At 35.6% G+C, this 17,272-nt stretch overlaps 1 protein-coding gene across 6 annotated transcripts in view; it reads right to left on the reverse strand.

Annotated features, from left to right (window-relative positions):
- Nucleotides 1-17,272, reverse strand: part of megf6b (multiple EGF-like-domains 6b) — a 70,128-nt gene that overhangs the window by 51,341 nt on the left and 1,515 nt on the right. Inside the window, exons 1-6 of one of the 6 annotated variants that reach the window (XM_077204140.1) lie at nt 16,909-17,028; nt 16,543-16,816; nt 15,232-15,366; nt 14,694-14,861; nt 13,844-13,953; nt 6,000-6,104 (exon numbers count right to left, since the gene is read on the reverse strand). Coding sequence is in view for 4 of the 6 variants with exons in the window: in XM_077204134.1 (XP_077060249.1) it covers nt 6,000-6,104; nt 13,844-13,953; nt 15,232-15,366; nt 16,543-16,628 (436 nt within the window). In the remaining 2 variants the exon portion in view is untranslated. Of the gene's footprint in view, nt 1-5,999; nt 6,105-13,843; nt 13,954-14,693; nt 14,862-15,231; nt 15,367-16,542; nt 16,817-16,908; nt 17,029-17,272 lie in introns of those variants that run through there. The other 5 variants (XM_077204138.1, XM_077204134.1, XM_077204137.1 and 2 more) reach the window with 5 other exon arrangements.

Below are 17,272 nucleotides of genomic sequence, written 5' to 3' on the forward strand. Positions count from 1 at the left end.
CTGACTGACTCCTTTAACTCTATCAACTCTATTCTTTAAAGGTTTAGCTTCATTTCCACAAACAAGCTGTCGTCACCGTTGCATTCCGAGAAACTGCTTTAGAATAGTTATCATTCCTGCATATTTTCTTGTCTGTACTCTGTTAAACTCTTGATAAAACCCTTTTCCACTGAGTCCCTGGGGTTTCCTTGTCTAATCCGGTCAATCCCGTCTCCATAAGCAAGTAGCTCGTTTCTTCTTACAACAGCCAAAGTTTGGATTCCATCAGGAAACACAAGCCAATAGAGGACGTAACTTAAGAGAAGCCTTCTCTGATCAGAACTAAAAACTGAGATATGAGTCAAATGTACTATTAAGGAGATTAGAAAATGACCAACTCATAAATTCCATAAACTGAGGAAAATCTCATTTATTTTTGTCTAAAAACTGATCTAATTAACTTTTAGTTATTTCTTTTCAAGCCCAAAATGACCTCAGTGTTGCAGATTCAACATCCAGACATGTGTCATGAAATAAACACATAACACATAAAAACACAGTTTTATATTTCCCTGTTTTTCATGTCTGTAAACTTTTGCAATTTATCCGCACTAATCTAAGATTCTGTTCCAAAACTGTTTCAGTCACAAATCCAGCTGACATGTCACCTCAAAGTTAACAACCGTTTCCAACTCGGATAATAATCAGCAGATCATCATATTAGAATGATTTCTGAAGGATCATGTGACACTGAAGACTGGAGTAAACATTCAGCTTTGCATCACAGGAATAAATTACATTGAAAATATATGCAGAACAGAAAACTGTTCTTTTAAATTATAATAATATTTCACAATATTACAGTATTTTTTAATCAAATAAATGCAGCCTTGTTGAACATAAAAGAGAGTTTAAAAATCTTACCAACCCCAAACTTTTAGTATATATACAACATTTCCCTCAGATTCATCTGGCTCTTTTTACCCACAGTGAATTCTGAGATTGCCTTATTCAAGAAGGAAACGGCCTGAAAATCTGAAAACGAGGTCTCTATAGGAGCTCATAGGACTCAAGGTTAGCTCAAGCAAAGTAAGACTGTGTCCAGCAGAAGTTGAAAGTGCACTGACAGGTCTGTATTAATAGCTCAAGGTCACAGTTGTCAGATGTCCATTTGATGACCTGCATGACCTGCTGTAAAACTGAGCCTCCTGCAACAGCTCTAGATCCCCCCCCCCCCCCCCCCTTTAGCATCAACTATACGAGTTCAACATGCGACGCTCAGCTACAGACGCCCCACAGCGCACAGACACTCTGAACGTGACACTCTGACCTCTGACCCGAGATAGAGATAGAAGGAAATAAGTGTGATTCCACTCATTTTTAAAATAATTCGTAATTTTATATATATATATATATATATATATATATATATATATATATATATATATATATATATATATATATATACATACACACTTTTATTGTATTTTTATTTAAATAATAATAATAATAATAATAATAATAATAAATACAAAAATTAATAATCTAATAATTGTATTTATAATAATAGTTTAATTATTATAATATATATATATATATATTAATTAAATTAATCATACACTTATTAGTATAATTAGTACAAATGTGTGTTATATAAATTATAAATGTATGTAATAATTATAAGTTATAATATTTCTTGTTATATATATATATATATAATGAATCATAAAATGATTAGTATAATACACATTATAACTAGTGGCTACATATAAATTATAATAAATATAATAGAAAATTAAATTTTAATAATTATACTAATTAATCATCTAATAATTGTACATAGTAATATTAATTATAATGTATTATATTTAAATATTTTATTTGTATATATTAATTTAATTAATCATTTAATAAATAGTATTATTCTAAATAAAATTATGAATATAAATTAGAAGTATGGTAATGATATATTATTAGTACATTTAAATGTACTACATTAAAAATTTAAATATATTTAATTTAAACATATTTTAATTAATCTAATAATTGTATTTAGTAATGTTCATTATAATTTATGATATTTATATGTTTTACCTGTATACATGAATTTAAATCATTATTATTCTAAATAAAATCTTAAATATAAATAATTAATATAAATTGTTAATTGAATATATATGCACACACATTTACAGTACGTATATATACATACATATACATATATATCATACAGTATGTTCTATGAAAACAGATTTTGCCCACACCTGGCCTTCCATCAAGAATTCATATCCAAAATGTTTGCTAACTGTGTCCAGTCACAACAGAAGAAGTCTCAGAGCCAAAAGAAAGAGACACAATTATTACACAATGAAAGAGACCTTTCAATATGGACCCTGAAACTCTGAACTGACAGGAATATAACAAACATGTGACTATGATAGAATTGTGTGCATTGATGTTTATCCAATTTTCCTGAAATTTGAGATGTATCAGCATATGCAAACTTTTATTCTTTATCCAAGCTGTCCGATTCTATAGCCGTACAGAAATGCATGAACTGCGTGTTTTCCATATGCAAAAAATTCTCCAACTACTGCAAAATCATTTTGACATGTTTTGATTAGTTACCTTTGCATTTGCCAAGTTCAGTAGCTTTAAAAAGAGATTATTTGTGTTGTATTAGTCTCTTTTTAAAGCTCCTGAACTTAAGCTTCACATCAGGTGTTTAACTCAGATGAATAATGTCTTTGAGAGCTTGAAGAGCTTTTAAAAGCATTTTTTCTCTTGTGATGACAGGTGAAACTGAGAATACAGTGATACTCGCCACAGGGGAATGTGAACCTCAAACATAGAGATTCTCCACGCCGTGTTCAGATGTTCATTAATGTCAAACTTCATCACCTGCTTCACCAGAGTCATCAAGGGTCACTGTCCGGGAATCAGCAAACAATACCTGACTTAATCTGACAAAAATCATCTGGCAGAGAGACCAGAGAATGATTTTCCTTCATCAACTCTTATGTGACATTTGAACAGATTCACTGATGTTTCTCAGAGACTCGTACAGATGTTTATGTCCTATGGTTGTCCTGATACTTTAAGCTTGTTTTATGGTACTACAGATAAAGTATAATGATAAGTAGTATTATGATAACTCTCCTATTTTTTTGATGTGCAGCTCTTTATAGGGAATATGTTGGGTATTCTGTTGTCCTAATAATAATAATAAATAGTATCATTTTAAATATACTGTATATGTGTGTATAGTTGTGGCGAGCAGGACGAGGCCGGTTGCGTGAGTGATAATGAATGACACCTGTGAGACGCACCGGTCTCGTATCTCTCACGGATGAGCAGAAGCATAAAAGGAGGAGCGACGACGCTGAAGATGGAGAGAGGAACAGGCCTGGTTTTATGTTGTGTTTTGTTTCTGTTTTGTGTGACTCACAGACGACTGCTGGCTTATACTTTTGTTTTTGTATTTGTTTTATCGTATTATTAAAATGTTTAAATGTTTGCCGGTTCCCACCTCCTTCTTCCCATAACATCTGAAACTTCCCCATTACAATAGTAACATAAAAAGTAATATAATATTACATTATATAACGTACATCATATTATATGGTTTGTACCGTGAGTCAGTCCTAGAGCTGCTCCTGTCCAATTTTAGGGGAAAATCGGGTCCATCCGAGACGTCCAATAGATATAACACCACAGACACAGTTTAATCACCATGGGAACATCTTAGAGTAAACTGGGTGTTTTGCCAGATGAGAAGTTTATCTATGTATCATCTTTTTACTCTTTTAATTAATTTTTTTAACTGTATCATATATCTCTTTTAATTTCTTTTATAACGGTTTTAATCTTCCTTGCTTTTATTTTGTAATTATTTTAATTTCTTATATGTAAAGCACTTTGAATTGCCATAGTGTATGAAATGTGCTATATAAATAAACTTGCCTTGCCTATTACATCATGAATAATGAAGGCAATATATTGTTTTAAAAATAATGTACAATATATAGGTTTGTAAAAAAATTATCCAAAAACATATCTTTCATGCATTATTATTATTATTAATGCAACAATATCATAAATAAATTATTAATCATGTATTAAAAGTGAAGAAATATAATAATGCATGGAAAAATATTATACAATATATATTTCTTCACTTTTAATACATGCATAATACTTTATGATATTGTTGAATTAATAATAATAATGCATGAAATATATGTTATTGTATGAAATGATACAACCTTATATATTGTTTAATATTTTTCCTTGCATTATTATAAGGTTCTATAATTTTATACAATAACATATATTTCATGCATAAATAAATAAATATCCAGCATGCATGAATAAAATAAAATGTTTCCAATGGCTAAACACTTTGATTATATTCTTAATCTATAACAATTACAGGCTTTATTTTCTTTAGGTAAACCATAAATTACTTTTTGATTTTGATTTTGTGATGAAATATGACCAGGACATGTTCTTGACAGGTTTCGTTTCATTCATCCATATTTTCATGATTGTCTTTATTTTACAGTGCCAGCCTGGCATTATAGAAGATATATGGGTAAATAGGTCACAGTCTCCATTACGCTTTCCGTGATAGGTTGTGCCTCTTAGTGTTTTCGTGTGTGTTTGTGCAAGCCGACCGAATCAATCAGCATCACTCTTAACAACTCACATAAGGAACTGTCCAGAATAAATGACCAATGGTTACCAGCTGTGCACATCTGAGTCTCTGTCTTGAAGATGCGGCTGGTTGAGGCAAACAGATTTAAAACGAAACAGAAAACAGCAGACGAAAACCATCAGGTCCCGCTACTTCAACATGCAAGCTCACAATGTTGCTGAAATCTGCGTAATTCATTGAATCTGTCTGCAACACTTCAAGACACAAGCGTCTCTCGGATTACTCTTGATCTTAGTGTAAAACCAGCGTCTGTTATCACTCCACGAGACAGAGGAGACCACAGTAACTGAAAAAGTAGGGCAAGATTTGTGAAGAATTTCCTGTCGTGTGTATATTATCAACAAAAAACAACATCCTCCATTATTAGCATCCTCTCTCACTGGCTACAACTGCCCGTTGCAGATAAAATTCTTGGCTTGCAATATTAGAGACTCAAACAGCCCGAGAAAACACTCTGTTGGGGGGAAACTTGCATTTTTCTAAAATGCGGTGCTTGCACATGCAAGAATTACTAATAACCCACTGAGGAAGAATGCTTCACGTCTTTTTCTTATTTACATGTGATCTATCTCAGCTTGTTTTTATTAAAGTGTAAGTTTGCCGAATTTCAACCCGGTTTGTCAGTACAATACAATGTCAGTAATAAAAATGCAGTTTAGTCTTTCTCCGTGTTACCAGGACAGAAAAATTCCCGTTTATTTGTCAGCAAAATTTGTCGGATGACGCAAAACATATAATTCGGCAGACTTTTGACAGATTAAGGGCTTTCCTGAAAACTACAGATTGAACTTCCGCATTTTTTATTCTACAGCTCTGGATCCTTCCGAAAATAACTCACTCCTGCTAAATGTTTACTCTTTATATTCTTGCACCCAGGAACAATACAAGTCGACACTATTGTGACCAAAAGTTTGCTAAGAAGTATTTTATACTCAAGCAAGGTGGTATCTGACTCTGGTCAAGCCTATCCAATAGGAGCAGAGTGGGCGTGGCCTTGGACCACAGCATGACCAGTGCATTATGTGTGTTGTAGTTTTCCTACCTATTTAGCAAAACGGAAGACAAAAGCAGATTTTCTCTGTTTTCTCTAGTCAGCTAGCACAGATAAAAAAATAATAATAATAATAATTCACCTTTCTACCGCATATACAGCCAGGTTTTACTGAAAGCCCATATTACCAGTGGTGAATTTATCCCTTTAATGTCATCTGACCCCATTTAATATTTTCTCAAATCTTCATGGGAATCTAAAAGAGATTAAGAAACAAATCATGGAAATTGTTCAAGTCTGTTATGGACTCACCGTACTGGCAGCTCGGTCCACTGAAGCCGGCCGGACAGTCACAGAGTTGAGCAGAAGCTTCTCTACACTGACCTCCATTAAAGCACACGCCATAACTGCAAACAGCTGTGAGAGACGAGAGAAAGAGATGCTGAACACATGTCTTTACACATGACATGAAGCCTACGCATGAACATGCTGTTTCATCAAGTGTTTCTGCTTTACTATTAGCCTGTTAACACCTGAAGAAAACACACCTGAAGTGTACAAAGCTGAGATCATAACACCAAACCCTTGCAAAAAAAAATGCAGTACATCACGTCAGCCAGTTCTCTGACGGTCTTAGATTCAACCCCACATCACCAACACGAGTAAATCAGTAGCCGCGTTTCCATTACCCTTCAAATTGCGCAAATTGGAATTGAAAATTGAAAATACGCCCAATAGAAACACGTCAATTTCCGAAAACTCCCATTTATCGCAAAAAAGTTTTTATGCTCGCATGAGGTGGTTTTTCAGGCAATTCGAAAAAGAAATATTTTGCAAAACTGCAATGGAAACAGTTTTTGCGCATTTACAGTCACCTATCTTAGATGACGTGGTATGTTTGGACAGAAGACGAGACTTGAGTTCCTTATTAAATTCATAAAAGACAAAAGAATTACAGGAATACTGGATTCTAAACCTCAAAGAAATGCCACAATCAAGACCTCGAAGCAGAAATGAGGAAGAAACACCCAGAAATAACTCATATGTGCCGCTCTTATGCATGAGGGTCTTTCCTTACCATTAATGATTGGATAACACACATCTCCTTTGATTATTAATAGTGTTTTACGCAAATCTGTAATGGAAATGCGCCTAGTGTTGTTATTGTTAACTAAAAATAAACCTTAAAATAATTACTGTAATAAGTAATAATTACTGATAAATAAAACACAATTTAATTTAATTAAAATTAAAAATGTTGATTTGGCAACTAAATAAGCTTAAAGTTGAAGTTTAAGCTAATAAAATAAATAAGTAAAAATATTAAATCAAAGCTATATAGAAATGTTAAAAAAAACTAAATCAAAACTACAAAAATAAAAGCTAATACAAAATATTAATAATACTATATAATAGTTTATAAATAATACCAAAATAAAAAAAATACCAAAATAACACTGAAATACATGAGCTAACATGTTAGCATTGATATGTAAATTTACGTTGTCATATGATGATGTGAAAAATATATAGCACATTTCAAACCCTTATATTTTCAATACAACATCTTGTAACAAGACCTGTCAACCCAGTTGTTCAAAGTCATTGTCAACATGCATTCAAAACTATCATGCATACATGTCAAAACGGCATACAACATTTACAAACTAAAAATTGTGAAAAGGGGTTTTTACTGAACCCAAAGCAAATAAAACAAGTCAGATCAAAACATAGAGCAGCATTAGCATTTCCATTGTAAATATTTTAATGTGAATAAACCTTTGGCAAAGTACAAACGCATAATATTATGCAAGTATATGAGGGGAAGTGCATGGGGAATCCCAGCAGACCAATATGCTAACTGTATTATTATATAAAATATATGAATGTGCTAAAACTCATGTTCATCAAGACAAAAAAGCATGATATGAATCTTCATAAACACTGAAATACCTTGAAATAGAGGTCTGCGCGGGACACAATTTTCAGACCCGCTCCCGCCCGCTCCCGCAGTGTTCAGTCCCGCTCCCGCCCGCTCCCGCAAAGATTTGTCATTTTTAGTACCGCTCCCGCCCGCATCTGTGATATAATGTCCCGCTCCCGCCCGCACTTTCTGTCTGACGAAAGGTCTTGGGGAAAAAAATGCGTGCACACAAAATTCCTTACCAATACTTGGTAACATATTTATTGGTCCCATATTACGAACAGCATAATATTCACAACAGTACTTTATCTGAAGCACTAGAGGCGCTCTGTTCCTCGTCCATGCTGTCTATTTTGAATTTGAACTAGCTTTCGAATTCGAACTCGGAGCAGCAGGAAAGGAATTGTCTCTAAACAAGTGTGCGTGAGATTAGGCCCCGCCCTACCCGACAACATTCACAAGTTTAGGCTGCTTAAAACGTTTTTATTGCTGCCAATCAGAATCTCCCTCACAACTACAAATTATGTACGCTACTTTAATCATTTATATATTTTACTTTATACTCATATTTAATTTGCGGGAGTGCAGCGTATCATCCCTCCCGCCCGCACCCGCAAGTGCACCTCATCATCCCGCCCGCTCCCGCAATGACCTTTAAAAATTTGTCCCGCGCCGCACTGTTTTGCGTCGGGACCCGCGGGTCCCGCGGGACTCCCGCGGGAGTGCAGACCTCTACCTTGAAACTCACATGGATAGACGAGCCGTTGTGAGAGATTATCTGAGCTTCACTCACCTTAGATGTACAACTGTACTAATTCAAGGCCACATTCCCTTTCAAAACCTCAGCAGATCTGAAAAAATAGGTCATGAAACAGCATTTCTACCTCTGGGATGGACAATTAATGGTCTTTGTAACAACAGGCATTGTTGGTCATGTGGACAGACCACCCAGGACATTAGTTACGCACATTCCTGGTCCTTGTTCAGGACATTCCCGTCTACAGCAACAAAGACCTGCTTCAATTCACTCCTTATTGCCACTATTACCTTGGTGGTGGTCAGTTCTGTTTCAAATCACATTGTCAGCATCAGTCAAAATAACTGGCCACTTTCCTGTTCAAACTCTGACTTTTGCTCCTTAATGAAAAGAAGAGGATTTTCAAGTGCACGTTTTGTTAAAGTGGAAGGAAGTCTAATGAACCACGCTACAAGCACCAAAGGCACAAAAAAATAATCAAAAGTCATTGAGTCAATTGGCATACTTGAGAAACAAAGAAACAGGGTTAGCATACCCCCAAAAGAGCCCAATTGTAAATAGCTTCAAGATTACGTTTTACAGAGAATGAGAAACAGAATTTCTTTGTCTTCCCGCTTCCTAAATAAATCCAAAGCAATTCTCCGAAAGCAGCCTTAATGTGTGTTACTTTATGGGTTCCAGTTCTGCAAAGTGATGTAAATCTCAAAAAGCTTTTTCAAAGAAGTTTCCTCTGGTGGGTCAATTAGGGGAAAACAATGCAAAATGCTAATAATAAAAAAATGCAACTATCTATAATTGTGCATAGTTTGGATAGCAAAAGAGAGGAGAAATTACACCCATTTTGTTGTTGAAGCCAAAGGTCATGTGTCCATATTCACAAATTCATTATCACTTGGTAGAAGTTATTCAGACGCCGACATTGACAGGTTGCGTGACATGCACTCATCCTTAACAAGCACAAAACTATGCAGACTACTTTAAATACATGCTCATTTGTAACAAGAATAAACAATATGGTTTGTATGCTGACCATAGTTTGTTTTATGCAGTGAATTATCGGCTCCCAAGAGCATCAAACCATCAAAATTCAATTGACATTTCGAAACCAGACACTCATACTATAAATACTGTCATGCACGTGTTTGCTGCTGTTTATGTTGCACTAAATCCACTCAGCCAATGTCAGGTTAATCATTTTGCATGTTGTGTCTGTGCAGTTCATGGTCATATTAACAAATTCTAAAGTTTGAATTTATAGGCATTTATGTTTGCTTTTGTACAATAAACAATTTTCGGTTCTGTATTGGGTCACCACAATGTAAAATCTGGGCCCTAAGATCAAACATTTGAGAACCAGTAGTTTTTTCTAGCTATTTCAAGATCTCCAATATTCTTTAACTGAAATTAAATGAAATTAAATGAAATTAAATTAAATTTTAAATGAAATTAAATGAAATTAAATTAAATTTTAAATTAAATTAAATTAAATTAAAAATTAAATTAAATTAAAAATTAAATTAAAAATTAAATTAAATTAAAATTTAAATTAAATTAAATTAAAAATTAAATTAAATTAAATTAAATTTAAATTAAATTAAATTAAATTAAATTAAAAAATAAATTTAAATTTAAATTTAAATTAAATTAAATTAAATTAAATTAAACTAAACTAAACTAAACTAAACTAAACTAAATTAAATTAAATTAAATTAAATTAAATTAAATTAAATTAAATTAAAATTTAAACTTCTGCAATTATATATTTTTATGGAAAATCTTATTATGGAAATGTATTTATTTTAATTATTTGTTATTATTTTATTTCCTTCTTTTAAATAAATATTGTCATATATATATGTCTTATATTTCTATAAATATTCAAATGATCCTTAAATTAAAATATAAATCCACTTAGTGTCTGTAAATTAAGGTTTTGTCTGCTTTGTCATTACAGCCAGAGTACCGGAAATCTCTTTGAGATCTTCAAAGTCTTGGATGATTAGGGGCTTCAGAGTCAAGAAGAAAACCCTAACCGCTACATTAGACTAACTAGCATTTAAGTGAAGAAAAGCATCACCGCACGCTTCCTTTTGTCAAACAGACCACTGTATGATGGCAACACCTCGGAGACGACCTTTCAACTCCTCAACAAGACCCAAACAACTGCCACACACTTTACTGCCACTACACATCTAACAGCATCTCGATGGTCCATCCCAGCTGGCCAGTGAATCACGCTGAACCAAAAGGTTGTGAAGACGGACGCTCTGTACGTGTGCCAGTCAGACGGCGGGATTTCTGCTGTGAGCATCAACTCATGTTTTGTCCATGTTCAGTGGCTCAGAAAAAGGAGTGATTAGTTTGTCCCATTTCTTAAAGTGCTTCCAGGTCTCAAGTTGCAGAGATAAAAGCCAAGCGTGCAGTTTGAAGACCACAGATACCACCACAGAAGAGGAAAAGACGTTAAGCGGTGTACAGGAATGCATGCTGAGCGTGTTTAAAAACAAACCAAAGCTGGATCATGGACGAGGCCTAAATCTCGCAGGTATAATGAGTCGTTTCACCTTCTCGGACAGACAAAGGGGTCTTTGAGGATTGTGTCGGCTCTAGTAATGAAACCCCGGAGAAAATCACAACTTGCGGGATAAACTGTTATGCAACTGTCAGTCATTCTGGCATGAGACCACTCGAGCCACCACGAGTCCGGCATGAAAACCATCAGTGGATGTTAACTTGATTTTAGAGAAGGATTTAGTTCAGGGGGTTTTGGGTACAAGGAACTGTTTTGACCGAATGTGACCCTGAGTTTCAAAACCACTTCTGGGAACCGTAGAGTCCTGCTTAATTCTCTATCCAAATGAGAACAACAGACCCAGTGGACCTTTGACGCCAGGGTTGATTTGACAATGAAAACGAGGATCATCAAGTCGACAAAACATTGAACATGTCATGCACAAAACTCAAACTCTAAGACTTTTAGACGGTACAAGCTGAACGGACTGTACTTCTGCCTCTCTCAACCTCATATTCATGCATGCCAAATTAGTTAGGTTTAAAGATAAAGAACTTGCTCACAATTCCTAAATTTCTAACACAAACTCACAGCGTTTGGCTGGTCTTGCGTCTGTCAGAGCAGAAACTAAAGCTGATGCTCTACGTATGTTTTTCTGTCTCTCTTATGTAAATTGCGTGAGCTTATTTAGTCCATTAGATCTAAAGATCTGAAAAAGCCCATACATTTACCCGCTCATAGACCCTCCCCTCGAAGAAATCAGGACAGAAGTGGACAAAAGAGATGGAGTAAAACACCAGGAGTAAACGGGAATGTTTCTGCCTCGTCTACATGTGATCCAATCGACAAAAAAAACGCATCTTAATACCAGGTGTAAACCGGGCATTAGATCAGATGCATATAAACATCTTCATCTAAACACCTTAACAATAAACTTCTGCAAAGGTATTTTGAACTTCTTTTTACCCCTAAGTGAAGAACAAAAAAACTCAGTTGTGAGTATAACAGGGCCTTAAGGGTCCACAGCTATAGGCTCCTCTTCTTCAGGGTATGTAGACTACGACCGTCCTATAAAATCCTATCAAAGGATTCCCATCTGCTCCATTTAGGCACAAAAAAGACAAACCAGAGTCTCTCGCTGGCAAACTATTAGAGGAGCTCTCTTGTTACCAGAACAATGGAAATTACGAGACCCCACCCAGAGCAGACAGCAGACGGGATGAGCTGCTGAAATCCAATTACTGACCGGGGCTTTTGGCTTTAGAAAGTAAAACAAATTCAGACAAAGTGAGATCAGTGCTTTGTTACTGAGGCCAGCATGACTATTACAATCGTTTGAACAAATCTGATTCCTCAAATCATGAGGTTAAAGGACATTTCTGGGCAAATTTCACCATAATACATTGACTCTACTTAAATCCATAAAACAATACAGAACCCACAGCCAAGAGGATTAGAGCAAATCTCAACACTAATTTCCTAATTCCACTATGCTTTTGTAAGAGTTATAAAAGGAGAAAATGGAATTTGTGATCAGTTCCTTCACGTGGATTAACAGCTACAAACTTTCAGAAAGATACATAAACCTTCATGTTAGTGTTCGAGCATTCTCTAATCTATAATCTGGACACATTTACAGCACTGTAAGATTAATTACCTGCATGGGGCCTAAACCTTTAAATCACTATGACCAACTCTACCTTTAAAAATCTCTATAGCTGCATACTCAGTATTCACTGTCTCAAAAGCCCTATTCGCACGGGATTAGTATTATCTGGGGACCTCGTGTGATTTAGAAATACACGCCCACATCTGAATTTCGTGTGGCGCATTCGCACGGGATAAGCAAAGCCTGCGATTTTACTCGAATTACTGACTTATCTCCCGGATATGATGTCAATAGGCTATTGCTTGGAAATATCTTGTCGTTATTATAGGTCTAGCTGTATGATATATCATAAACAGAAGAATGTGCCTTACCGCATGCTGTTATATACATGTCATTCACATCTAACCATTCTTTTTGTTTTTGCTCTTCTGATGGTTTTCAGCTTTCACTTTCTGCAATTTGTATAGTTGTATGTGTATAGCGATATGACCCAGCACCCATACTATCAAAAGACTCCCACGCAGCCTCCAATCTTCGCAAGAGATGGATAAAAAAGCACACAGGAAACAGAATTATAAACGACCCCGCCAAATCACAGAGATGCCGATTCCCACGGGAATAATATTATCACAGGACCTCGGTGTGCGGTGAAATATGGTAGGCCATTTGCGAGGGAATTTTTACATTACAAATTACAGACATGGCCGATTCGCACACAGGATTAAGATCACAGAAAACCTCGGCAATTATTACAAATGACTAGAGGTCACCAGGTAATACTTATCCATTGCGAATAGGGCTAAAGAAGGCCTCAAAAGATCTGCATAAATATGGATTTCTGTCACTGATGTTCACATGCTTCATTTTTCAGTAAATACTGTGATTTTACATCCCATGAGATTTAAAGGTCCCATATTGTCAAAACTGAAATTTCCAAGCTTTATTCCTGATAACAGAGGTCTAGGAGCTATGTAACTACCATATAAGTTTCAAAACAGTCGATCTACAGACAAATGCACACAGCCTGCATAAAGCAGCTGTGCTGTTTCACAAGCCGTTGTGACTTCCGTATGAATGTGATGTCAGAACTACTCAGTCCCCGCCTTCAGTCTCCACCCCCACCAATGGAGCATCACTCAGAAAACAACAGGCCAATCAGAAGAGAGGCTCTTGAATATTAAGTAGACAGGCCAAAATCGAGCTGTTCTTGGCAGAGCTCCTGAGAAAGGAGCAGTTAAAATATATTGAGATGGTTTTTGGTACTTATACAGCAAATATATATTCTTAAGGACATCAAAACCTAAAATAAAACTTCAGAAAGTTGTACAATATGGGACCTTTAAAGGAGACTTACGATACAGGCAGCCGGCCTCCCCATTGAGCTGGGACCATCCTGAGCAGCACTTGTAAACCGTCTGGTGTTCCTGTCGATACACCTGTCTATATGCAGTGTAGTAAGCCGTTCTGTGGAGAAAAGGAGAAGGAAGAACTCTTTAGCATCTTTATTGTTTTATATTGTCTCACACACTCTACTGGTGCAAAAAAAAAAGACTTTCTGTCAGACAAACACTGGATGGTAGAATTAACTACATAAAACACACTTTTAGAATCAAAAAGTCGATATGCACTATATATACACACAGATATACTCAGCAAATGAAATGTATATCTTAGATTGCACACCATATGTAACTGAAACATAAACTAGAGCAGCAATCGTCTTCAAGTTGTACAAAAAATTTAAGTTGAAGGGCACAAAAATGTATTTGTACAATATGAGCCATAAAAGAAACCAGTCTATCGCTTAAAAAATAAGAAAAGAAAAGAAAAGAAAAATAAGACTATGCATGTTTAATTTATCTTTCCATTTAGCACACAGGTGAAGATTAAGACCCTTAAACATTCTTTATGAGTATACACATTATGTAGTCATCAGCCACTTTTACTGTTTATCAGTGTTCTCTCTGAGCTAATAAAGGCCTTTGTTGTTAGTCGGTGAATGAGAGAGATGAAGTTTGTGAGCTCCGATGTGTGAAAACACAAACATATGAGCTCTGTAATCAGCGCCGCTTCTCTCTCATCCACCCTTTAATGATGCTTTCTACAAGGGTTTCTTTCTCGCTCCCTGTAGTTTAGAGTCCTGCAGAATCGTAACCCTGCGCTCTTTGTTTAAAGCATTTAATTGCAGGGCCCGGGTCTCTTACTTGCTAAGTATACGGAGGAAAGCGAGCCAGTGCGAGGAACACTGCGTTGTCAAAGCGCCAGTTCAGGGCGTTTGCCTTCTATCTTGTAGGTATGCGAGAGCCTCTGGAGATGCCTTTCAAATTGCTGCTTTCGTCAAGAGCTTGACTACACCTTACACTTAAAAGAGTCTGATTAGAGAACAAAAATACTGTAAAGCATGAGAACAAAATACACTTTTTATACGCTTCAGAAGGAGCACAGTCAGTCATGCTTGGTAAAGCAGCATCACCATTGCTATTGCATAATAAGGGAAAAGGATTTTAACAAATGCATACTGCACAGCATGTGGTTTATATCGCATACTATTTTTACAACAATAACGATTTCAAGCAGACTGCATGTGCATGTTTAATTTATGTCAGAAATTACTTATTTCACATTTTTGATTCAGGTGGTCAGGTGGCACAGAAATTGCACGGGTTATACGGTTGACTGATCAGCCATGATGTTTGTGTTCACATAAATCAGTGTTTTTGGTGTGTGAATATCAGTCCGAACCTCCTCTCGTAGCCCATACACCAGGATTGTCCCTGGCATCCCTGCTTCCAGGCTTTGACCATCCGTGTGAAGGCCTGGACACACGGCTGCATCTGGGCCACAAGCTTCACCTCCTTCTCAGCACACACATTTGGCCTGGAGATAAAACACACACATCCGTTTACCTGCAGGTTCAGTCAGCTTTAATTTCTAATAGTCCTTCCATGCAGTTTTAATAAACTGTAATGAATTTGACAGGGGAACAAGTTGTAAGACCGTCAGTTAGACACTCCGTCACATTGAGCAATAGTGATCATTAAAATAATGAGAAAATGCCAGTAAATCATTTTAATCATCTCTGCACTAACACATGACAAGATATGCATGATTTACATCTTAAGTTCCCAGATTGATATATTAGTCACTCTGTAAAAATGTTCTATATCCTCAAACATAGACTGATAACCACAAGTCAGCTCACATTAAACCTCCAGGCGATTATCTTCATGTGTAGAATTAATGGCACTAGATTTTTGTCAGAGACGTGAAATTGTGCTTTGCCGGTTATTTTTTGTTAATCAATCATATTAATGCATGTCGCAATTAAAGGCTAGATAAATGCACTAAATTTGCACTAAAAAGCTGGATGCTTCAGTTTCATTCAACTCATGTGCATCGAAACCTAATAAGCTGCCTACATAGACAGCACTTTGGGATATTTTTTTACTGTCTTGATAGGCAGCTCAATTGGTTTCCCGTTTACTATGATTGCAATTAAGTTATAAAAATATTATTTCTGAATGTTCTCTGAACAATCTAAACGTTCCATTTTTGTACACATTATGGAAACGTTACATTTGAAAGTTCTCAAAACGTTCTAAAACAAGTAGTGCGTAATAACGTTTAAATAATGTTTTAGAAAATAAGCGTTCTGTGAACGATCGTACATATAAATTGCGTTTTTGTTATTATAGAACGTAAATAAAGACGAGACAACGTTAAACGAAGAACTGGAAGAACGTTTACTCATAACATTGAAAGAACCTTAACAGAACGTTGGCCAAAGTTCTGCGCACGTTCCCTGTTAGCTGGACTGACACTCAAACTATCCCACGTGTTTAATTAATACGCGTAAACAGCTACGCGTCAAAGCGAGTCTTCAATTTGAATAAAACTTCTATTTAATTACAATAACATAAAAGTGATATAATATAAGAACAAATGTGAGAAATATATTCGTTCATTAAATACATTATTTATAGTGGTATTCAAAGTCAAGCAGTAATAATAATCTAGAAGCGCGCGCAACTGATTTCCAAGACAGTTACTCACATGTGCGGCATCAGGTCTTTTCTAGAACGGGATGCTGCATTAATTCCATGAATTAGAATGATTAAAGAATAAAATAACATATCCATCCTGATATGCTGTTCTGACTGAGTCCTGCACCTAAATAACACACTTAAAATGTTCAAACAAACTCATTTGAGTCCATATTAATCCGCGCTCTGGAGAGGACTGAGAGCGCAGCAGATGACGGAGAAAACTCTCAGATCCACCTCACACCCCAGCTGAGATCCAAATGCCCTCAGGACACTCGTTCTTCCTGTAGGAGCAGTGAAGGGAATGTCCATTGAGAAGAACAGGACAAATACAGGAACAACCTAAAGAAGCTGAAGAGCTGAAAAGCTGACTGACCTCCTTCTTGATTTACTGCCACACTTCAAAGTGCCCAATTCAAAGGAAACACTTCATTAGACAGATTTCAGAGTCAAATGAAGGTCACTTTGTAATCTTTACACCATTGAGGATCAGCTTCTAATGTAAAGCAATGGAGATATATGGATTATCTAAGTCAGAGAGCAGATTTAAAAAAAAATACTATTTAAACCTGCAAATAAAGTTATAATAAAATTATTTCTGTACATATTAAGTTATTCGAAAGGCAATTCTAAAATAGATTTAATGATATACAGCATATCCACTTCAATCTTTCCTCAAAATTTTCTGCTGACAATATTTGTAATATTTTAATTGCTATTGTTTTCATTAATAATAAAAA

This window comes from Siphateles boraxobius, unplaced genomic scaffold (genome assembly GCF_051911475.1).
Source record: "Siphateles boraxobius isolate OS27281-9 unplaced genomic scaffold, OSU_SipBor_1 5, whole genome shotgun sequence".
NCBI lineage: Eukaryota > Metazoa > Chordata > Actinopteri > Cypriniformes > Leuciscidae > Siphateles > Siphateles boraxobius.